This window comes from Haplochromis burtoni, unplaced genomic scaffold, assembly GCF_018398535.1.
Source record: "Haplochromis burtoni strain Fernald_Lab_line unplaced genomic scaffold, NCSU_Asbu1 Contig_7, whole genome shotgun sequence".
NCBI classification, from domain to species: domain Eukaryota; kingdom Metazoa; phylum Chordata; class Actinopteri; order Cichliformes; family Cichlidae; genus Haplochromis; species Haplochromis burtoni.
In genome coordinates, this window is record NW_024582368.1 from 4,509,655 (window position 1) to 4,519,251 (window position 9,597).

Genomic DNA, 9,597 nt, shown 5'->3' on the forward strand with positions numbered 1-9,597 from the left:
GGAGAACGGCAGCTGGATCATTTCAGAGGGACAGCACAGACAGGTCTACTAACTGATGGGGAACAGGAAGGGAAAATCCATCGTAAGCTTAAATTCTGCATGTATATAGCATGTTTACACTCTTGAATATAACATAGTTATGAGCAGCTCTCCTGATAATGTTATCAAGAGGAAAATTACGGAACTGGTTCAGTACCTTTTTTTTTGACACAGTGGCAGTGCAGATACATTTTATGGCACCACTGTTGTCTTTTAGTGCTATAACAAATTGACCTAATTTGGATTCCAGCTTCTTTTTTTCCCCCAAAACAGTGTTGAGATTTGTCTCTCAGTAAAACTGGATTAAAGTTTAGACTCACTGGCTTAATAGTAAACCATGAATGTAAAATGTAGCCTTAAGGAATTAGCATGCTTTGTGTTCCCCTGTGATCTGGGTTACATGCCCAGATTATTTTAAAACTGTGTTTGTAACAGTTTTGTTAATGCTCCAATATTCAGCTCTGTAAAGCGCACAAAGTTAATGAGACAAAACAGAGAATATGCGGCCATCTCTCTGTCAGTGAATCCAATCATTTGAAGGAGCCGAGAAAGCAAACTTAACAGTTCTAATGCTCCAGCCGAGAAACTTAATTTACCAATTTGCAGGAAGACAAGATGGCAGGAAACAAGCCAATTTGCCACGTGTGCAGCGCACAACAAACCCCAGCCTTGCTCCACAGCCTCATGAGAGGTAATTATCCCTAAAAAAGAATGCCATGCTGTATTAAGATGTAGCCGCATCAAAACGAGGGAGACAGCCTCATTACAAGTAATTATGAGGGAATTAGAAACATCATTTAACTAAACGAGCAAATAATGTCCAGGATATTGAAGAAGCTGCCTGCACTTCTGCCGACCACTGCAAGTCCCATTACAAAAATTGTAGGTCTTTAATAGAATAATGACATGCTTTATCTTCCCTGCCTCTCTCCGAGAGGGTCTTGGAGCAGAGGGGAGGGCCGAGGGAGAGAGGGGAGGATGTGAAAACAACTGTTGCAGAGCTCTCTGTCTCTGTGGTCTCATGCTTGAGCGTGTAGCATAAGGCCTTCAAGATAATCCCCCTATTATCCTTACAAATACAAAATGGAGTGCACAAAATTATATCTCACATCCATTATTGTGTCAAAGGTAATGCTAATGGACTTATCTCTAAAGTAATAGCCAAATTCTCTGCACATACTGTAGTCTATAATAGTTTGATGCATATTGACCAGAGAAGGGCACTTCAGAATCAGAGTTTCAAGAAATGGTCGGTAATTTTACAATTACGCACAGTGCATTTTGCCATTAAAGCGCTAGTCCACATTACTGGGTAAATATTGTTCTTGAGTAGTTTGACTTAGGCATGGAAAGGTTTTCATTATGGTTCAAATAAAAGAGATTTTTCTATTCGACCTTCAGTTTTTAAACAGCTTAAAATATACAGTATATTAATGTAGACAGTCACAATATCACAAGTTTAACTAAACTGATTTTGAGACTGAACACCATTTTTGTTATTTTTAATCAAATAACAGACTTAAACTTTTAAAAGGCGTATTTATCTATTTAAAAGATATAGCTCCTTATTACAGGTTTTCATTACGATTTTGGTTTAAAGTAATTTATAAAGCTGTAACTTTACCTTATTTCATTTAATAAACTTAGTCCATATGTTGCATTTACTGCGGCCATTTGCCTGGTAGCATATTCCTCCCCTGTTAAGGCGAAGGGGTAGAGGCTGTGGAGGGGGGACAAACACAATTTCCCTTCAGCTCCTTCATTTCCAGTTGATATAAAACAGAATCATGAAAAATCACTTCTGCTCCAAGCTCTCCTTTTTAACCATTAGCCCATAAATACAGAAGCTGGTTAAAGCCAGCGGATGACAGGGCCTGCCTCAAAAATCTTGTTACGCTCCTCTCAAATTCATTTAGGGAGCAAACAGGTCTTGAGAGTTGTCTGGCTTAATGCATTGCGATCGCTTTTAAAACTCTTGTCTTGAGGCAGACCCGGGGCTCTGCATCTGCTCGTGGTGTTATACTTCATAACCTTCCACTCTAATATGAAGCCACACATACCCTCTTTAAATCAAATTGGTGCTGTAAATATGTTGGGAGGTAGTTGAAAAGCCCTCATCCAAATAAATGATGAAAGGAAGGGATATTTAAAAAAAAAAAAAGAAGAAGAAGAAGAAGAAATCTTCAGATGTTAGAAGAGAGCATTACTAATGAAAAAGTAAAGTGTTAGATAGTGTTTTTGCAGCCTATATCAATTTAATGTGGTCTCAATTAATTTAGTTTTGATCTTCATTTTATCTCAAGATGTAAAAGAGGTGATATCTGGGGGTTTTAATTCATTACGATTCTGTAAATATGCTATAAAAACTATCCTGAGAATCAATTTGCCGGGTGCACACTGTCTTTGCTTCTCCCTCTCCACACTGTGTGTAGCCCACAGTTTCCATTACTCCCATCATAAATTATACCACAGAGTGAATTACACTTGCTTTTCACCTTACCAGGCAGGTTTGATGAATCCTAAGGCACAACATATCATCTCAACAAATCTTCATCACCATGCCAGTCGCTGTCTCTTCGCAGTTTAAACCACTTCAAATCATTTTCATTGCCTTGCTATTAAAATTTGTAATTCACGCCTGCCATTGCAGTGATACATAGTTACATCGAACCCCATCCCCCCCACCCCACCTATTCCTCTCTTTCACTTTGGCTCTTATTTTCTCCACACATCTCTCTCCCTCTCGCCTTGTCTTCTAAATCAAACAACTTCAGGTGACAGGTCATGCAGATTTCCCAGAAGTCAGTGGGGTGCAAACATTCATCCAAAAGAGCAGCATATTACCGTCACACCTGATGACATAATGACCACTTGGAAACTAATAAACAGCTTCATTCAACCAAAGCTATTGCTCCTTTTCATAAGTGTTACTGTCCCCCATCGCTCTCTCTATCTCTCTTTTCACTCTCTCTCCTATCTGTCACAAATTCATCCTCCTGCACCTCACCTCTTCGCTGCTGCTGGAGTTGCCCATAAATCACTGCTGTTGTCTAACGCTATCCATTTTCCCAGAAACACAGGGCGGCTGTTGCAGAAATTGGGTCAGGCATAATCTGCAGGGCAGCAGAGCCTGGCTAGTCATGATTCTGCTAGGTAATGTAGCCATTAGCACACAGTGAGAGATTGGTGGGATGGGTAGAAGGGCTTGGTTGGGTGTGTGTGTTGGGGGGGGCTTGTACATGATGTGACACCCAAGAAAAGCTGGCAAATGACACAATTTTATCGCTCCCCATCAACCACAGGACACGTGCATGTGCTTCTGAGTGAGTGCGTGTATGTGTGTGAGATTATGGTCAGGTTTATGGTTAATATTTACATGTAGTGAATTGTTAATAGATAGTACACACTGACAGGGTGAGCTGATTTAGTGCAACACGCCTCTTGAAAACCTAAACAAGCTCCTGTGTTAACCAGACACACCACATGTGGTGTCCAGAATTCTTAAGGGAGCTGATAAAATAATTAACTACACAGACAGATAAAGAGCACAGTCTAATGACAGCCAGTCTTAAAGTTTGACAAAACGCCTCCTTCTTAGGTTTCCCCTTACAAGTCCTGATGCTTCAGAGCCGCAGAAGGCAGACTTCAAATGAGAGAAGATCCCGCCCAGAGGCGTGATTGGCCAGTGATAGTAAGCAACTCTTTTCCAGCCTGAAATGTGCTTTATCTACTTCTTATAAAGCCATGTGCCCTGGTCACCAATCTCTTAATTTACAGAGGAGTTCGCTGGTCACTAGCGTATACAAAAATATGACTAAAAAGGGCAAACTAATCAGATTTAGCTGTATCTCTCTGATGAACTCAATAGATTTAAACAGAGTTTGGTATTTTAGAGTATTTCCAGGCTAGTGTACTTAGCAATCAATATTTCACACCGCATTCCCTCGAAGTACATTTGTATTTCTTAAAAATGTAGTCAGATTAAAATGCACATCACAAGAATCCCACAACCTTTAGTATTATAAAATAACTAATATTTTTTGGTGTAATGTGAGAGCCAATAATCGTCTAGTGTTTCTGAATTTACTATCAGTGTCTTCCCCTTTTTCCCCTGACACACATTTTAGTTGTGGTTAAATCTTACATATAATAAAACAGTTAATTCAAGAATACAACGAGAAAAAAATATATTAAATTAATACCCATTAACATAAAAGGATGGGTGCTACTGTGGTCTTCAGGAATCTCAGAACAGCTGAAAATAATTTTGCTTTCTTTCTTATTTACAATAATTCTTAGCCCTGTGTGCTGGGGGGATGTACCAGTGGCAAAGTTTACAAATAAAACCAAGCAAACCAAATTTTTCACTGAAATAGAAAATTTATTGAATGAGAAGGTTATTGTTGAAGGTCTAGATTACAATAGAAACAATGATATTTTTCCTTAAATGGAAGAATTGAGTGTTTCCTGTCAGTTTTGCGTCAGGTGGAGTGAAACTTAAAATATCTTTGACGAACCAATTCGGAATAAAAAACAGTGTAAAAGTCGGCCTTTTTTAATGTATTTTTCAAATGTGATATGAAGGATTAAATCCAGTATTTTATCACTTAAAGAAGAAGGAAGTTAAAATAAAAATACAAAATCGTTATAATAATTATACACACGGTGTATTTTATACATATAGGGAAGCTTGATTGCTTTCTTTCGAGACATACAATAACTGCATAATAAGAGTTTTCTCAACAAAAAAAGTGATACAATTGATATACAAGGCTTATGAGACACCTAGAATGTCGTATTGTTTTGTAATGCTTTTTTCGTGGACTGCAGTGAACATACAGCAGAGTCAATCAGTACTCGATTTTGTTATACAAGTTGTATAAAGGTAACGCTGGCAGGTTGCTTCCCGGGTAGTACAGGGGCGTCGGAAACGCGATAGACCTAGGGACGGGAACACGCAGTAAGGAGTTATCTCTGAAAACCAGCGGCATCCCCACTAGTGTCTGTGCGGAGGCGTGGGCCATGTTGGCCGCCTCCAGTTCAGCAGAGAGCTGTCGTTTCCATTTGTTCCTCCTGTTCTGAAACCACGTCTTGACTTGAGTCTCCGTCAGCTGTAAGCTGGAGGCTAAGCAGGCCCGCTCCGAGCTGCTCAGGTACCTCTTCATGTCGAAGGTGGACTCCAGCTGGTACACCTGACTCCGGGAGAAAACCGTGCGCGTTTTCTTTTTGGCCGAGCTGCCCTGCTTGTCCGCACCGTCTGTTTGTCTCTCCTCCGACAGAGGTGACATTTGATGGCACGGTCTCTCCTGCTCCTCCTTATAATCCTGCAGCAGAGGCTGTGACAGGTGCGGCCGCCGTGCGAGCCCGTCATTTCCAGACAGAAGTCCTTTAGCGGGACCTAAACGCAGCAGGGGGAGAAAGATGTGATGAGTAGGCTATCATAAGCGGTCTATGATTTAAGCGTGCTTTTTAAACGACTGAAAAAAAAATGTTTTACATTTTTTAGACATACTTAGTTTGAGAGTTCGTCAAGTGTGAACTCTGACTTGTTAAATCGACTGCTGAAAGCCTGTGACTTTTTAAATAAACAATTCAGCGTGAGTGTGCACGGTGTACAGTAAGCTATTAATTAAATCCAGCTCTATTTAACGCTCAATTGACGACGTGTAGTGCAGCCATTTTGGAAACATGTTTCGTCAATTAGGAGGCTCAATTAAATTTGAAATGAGAGGAAAGACAGAGGGCTAATTATTAGACCTTCCACTCTTCCGCTGCTGATGCGATAGTCTGCGCAGAACGTACAAGTGGCAGCGGATGGTCTGCGTGTCAGTGTAACAATCTCAAACACAAGCTAGTGAAAAGTGAATGAAAGTGCAAACAAAGCATTAAACCTGTTATTTCTGTGAAAAAAGAAACTCAGCTGAATAAGTTTGAAAGTGTATCTGTGGGTGATAATATTGTTTTAATATTTCTTTGGTTTGTAATTTTAATAATAATAATAATAATCCTTACCTAAACAGGAAAAGTTATGGGGTTGGTGCTGGGTGCACGGCTCGCTGTGACCCGTGTCGGAGCAGAAGCAGTCTGCTGAGTCCTCCCCGCCGCTGCACTCCTCCTCGGACGACACCGACAGTGAGCGCCTCCGCGGCGCTGGCGGCGGCCCCTTGGAGAGCTCCTTGGTCCCGGAGCGCGGCTCATCGGATGGCGTGCCTAAAATAGACTGGATAGTAAAGCTGGAAATCGGGCCCGACGAGCACTTGCTCCCGCTGTCTTCTGCGCTGCTCATTCTCGCTTCATAACAGTATTGAAGTATTGACTGAATCGGTCTGTCCCCTTGTATTCCGTTATTGCTTTCTACGGGGTTGGTGCGCAAAAAAATTACGAAAGCGCCTTTTGTCGGCTTTTGTCAACACAATCCGGTTTAATTGTGGAGTTTCAACATTGAAGGAGTTGGAGGTGTTTTTTCTAGAGCTCGAGGTACATGAGTGTATTCCTGGTCCTCCTCCTCACGCTCTGGATCAGAGGCAGCAAGGCTGCGTTGCTTCATTTGCATGTAGGTAAGCTCCTCGTGAGCCAATGGCAGCCTCCAGCATGAGCCCGGAAATTTCAAACTCCTGTCTAGTTTTTTTTCGGGGTTTTTTTTTTTCAGATATGATGAGAAGAAGGAGAAAGCCGAAGAGGAGTATTGGCCTTCATTTTTACATTCACTTAAAACACTCAGACTAGGCGCCCTAATATGCAGACTATGGTCTGTATGACTCAGAAGAGTCACCAAACTTTGACTTCTTTTCCTGTATTTTTATTGCTTACAAGTGTGTTAAAGTATTTCGCTTTAACGCTTACAACAGCTTGGTGTAAGTGCGTCTAAATTGCGTTGCCTTCCATAATTTCAGACAGTATATCTCAGTTTATTAGTTATGGAAATGTATAATACCCATCCAAGAAAAGAGGAACTGTCGTGTCGGCTTTTTCCGATTATGATAAAACTGGCTGGCGTGACGGCAACGCACACACAGTCTTGGAACTAAGACAAAGGCGTAACTCATTTTTCCTGAAAATAATAAACTCATTCCGCGTCCATTATCTACGATTAAGAATTAATTTGATCATTACTGAGCTAATCTGCCTCGTGATGACCGCGCGTGGAGTGGAGGCCGGCTAATTGATTGACTAATTGATTGAAGGTGGTGGGGGCTGAGTGCGCGCGCGCGTGTGTGTGAAGAGGGGATTTGCTTCCCACCACCGCCCATCTCCCACCTTCACCGCCCATGCTCTTTCCGTGCCTCTCCCTGGTTGTGTGTGGATGCGGGACAGCTGCGGGGCTTGAGCTCGAGGTTCGGGCACATTATCCCTCTTTTACTGGTTTGTGAGGAAGCCCCAGACATATTACAAATGGTCAGCTTTAATCATTATGTCAGCGCCCTTCCTGGTAGCAACCCAAGCGGCGTTCGGTGTTAAGACAGCTTGGAAAAGGGAGAAGACGGTGGCTGTGGACGTGATGCTGCTCCTGATGCTGCTGCTGACGGCCGTTTCTGTCAGCAGCTGCATCACGGCAGTCAGATGGATGCATCCGGATCCACCCGTAAATATCCTCAACTGGCAGTGGGACCAGCAGCTGCTAAATGATCTTACTAAAACGCTTACGCAGGGGAGGCTTTTACTGAAGGGGGGCAAATATATGAGGGCAGCCAGGGTGGATGCTGAATTTATGGTGGTTACACATAAGGCGTGAAATCTGCAATGACAGTTAAATGGGTTTATTTTATATGCCGCTCCTTTCAAACAAAGACCTTTGTCGGCGCAGGCGCCTTCATCACTTTCAGACGACTTTTGCAAAGTGAGATTGGTTCATCACGGAGATAGTGGACATAACAGACTGCCATTGGGCTGCAGAGAATAAATTAAGCATGTTTTTATTTTTTTTTATTTAATGTCAAAGTGGTGTTTATAGGCCAGCAGTACAGGCTGAGCAGTATAGGTCCTTCTAATGGAATGGAAATGTTCATCCCGTACCTATGTTACATACGTTTCAAGGCCCGGCGAAGCCCAAACAGCAAGGAGTGGGCCTAAGTCCGCGCTCTATCACAATGATAGGTGGTGTATGGCCGCCCTACCGCAATAACAGAACAAGATCTTTAGCAAGAGAGAACGGTCTGAGAAAGACAGATGAAGTTATGAGGCGCTTTGATCTGGGAATCAAGCTTCGATAAATATTAAACAAAGACCCGTTACACGTGTGTATTATGATATATGGCGTGTCCAAGTCTAGAATAAGGAAATTACCAGAGAAAATGATATCAATAAATTTTCTAAGTATAAACGTTGATTATGTTTCGATTTTCATTCAAGAAAGCGGGGCCTGCTCTTTTTTCAGGAGGCGTTTGGGTGCCTCCGTGCGCGCATATTTTGTGTGTATGAGGGTGTGCGCGCCTGAGAGAGAGAGAGAGAGAGAGAGACAGAGAGACAGAGAGAGAGTTGTAAACGCAAGCAGAGCACCCAAGCCCTGGAGGTGTACAATTTATGTAATCTGAGTGTGGAAATGAACTGGGTAATTTATTGGAAAACACAAAGTCAGGAAGATTGGATCAGTACAGCCTATCCAAGGGCTCCTATCCATCAAGTTCCAATTAACAACCTAACCATTGAGTTTTAATGGCTTTCCAATCTACTGCCCTGATAGACTCATCAATTCCTCGGGGAGAAATTAAGAAAATCGACCGCCCCTCGGCGTTTCAGTGTCATTCTTCACAGCAACTATATGTCAAATTAAAAACACAATTAAAATTTAAACTGTTCCAATCAGACGGTGCCCCGCAACCTATGTTTCACTTAATAGAACTTTGATGAAAATCTGATGCTCGCATTCAATCAGGAAAGCAAATGGGATGGGTTTAAAACAAGATTTCCTCTTTGAGAAGTGTCAAAAGAGTTCTTCAAACGCATGACTTTGGCAACTTGAGGTGTCGACGTCGCTTTTATCTGCACGCAGATTAAGGGAATTCACTGGTATACGATTTGTATATGACTGTATGCAGTTTTTTTTTTGTTTTTTTTGCAGTAAAGAGCCGAAGATCCTTTATAAGGAGGTTTGCTTAAACGTTTCTGTACCCACAATCACAACAATTTGGCCCATTTTGCCAGAAGAAGCCAGGAAAGATGATGTTTGTTGTTGGATATGACTTTTCAAAGATATCGAAAACTTTAGAGGTCAGGGTTTGAGGACAAACGTGGATTCGGACTGGGACTCTGTTTTGGTATGAAAACGTCAGATTCCCCAAAGATCTCGGGGACCTTATTTAATCTTTATTTTTTTGTCACACATACATATATATATTTATATCTTTTTAAAGACAATAAAACATTGCTTATTGCTGTCAAAATAAATGCTTTAATATCAAGCCTTTAAGTCCAGCTATAATGATATGTAACACATTTGAGGGGATGCAAGTGGCTACAAAGAAGAGGCTAGCATTATGCAAGGTGGTCGGGCCACTTGTGTGTTTCCAAACTGGCACTAAAACCTATGATAGGGCTCAAAATTACCAATTCAGCGCTCCA

General features: G+C 41.7%; 1 protein-coding gene across 1 annotated transcript; it reads right to left on the reverse strand.

Annotated features, from left to right (window-relative positions):
* Nucleotides 1-3,331: 3,331 nt before the first annotated feature.
* On the reverse strand, nt 3,332-6,832 carry hmx2 (H6 family homeobox 2). The gene is made up of 2 exons (XM_005914190.3): nt 6,052-6,832; nt 3,332-5,437 (listed from the first exon to the last, which is right to left on the reverse strand). The coding sequence occupies exons 1-2, from the start codon at nt 6,323-6,325 to the stop codon at nt 4,890-4,892; spliced, it is 822 nt and encodes a 273-aa protein (XP_005914252.1). The 5' UTR covers nt 6,326-6,832; the 3' UTR covers nt 3,332-4,889.
* Between the last annotated feature and the right edge of the window lie 2,765 nt (nt 6,833-9,597).

Excerpts from the sequence above, each read along its gene's own strand:
- hmx2 (XM_005914190.3), bottom strand. The coding sequence starts at position 6,325 with ATGAGCAGCGCAGAAGACAGCGGGAGCAAGTGCTCGTCGGGCCCGATT. Across the intron at positions 5,438-6,051 it reads CCATAACTTTTCCTGTTTAG|GTCCCGCTAAAGGACTTCTG; the intron begins GTAAGGATTATT and ends TGCTGCGTTTAG.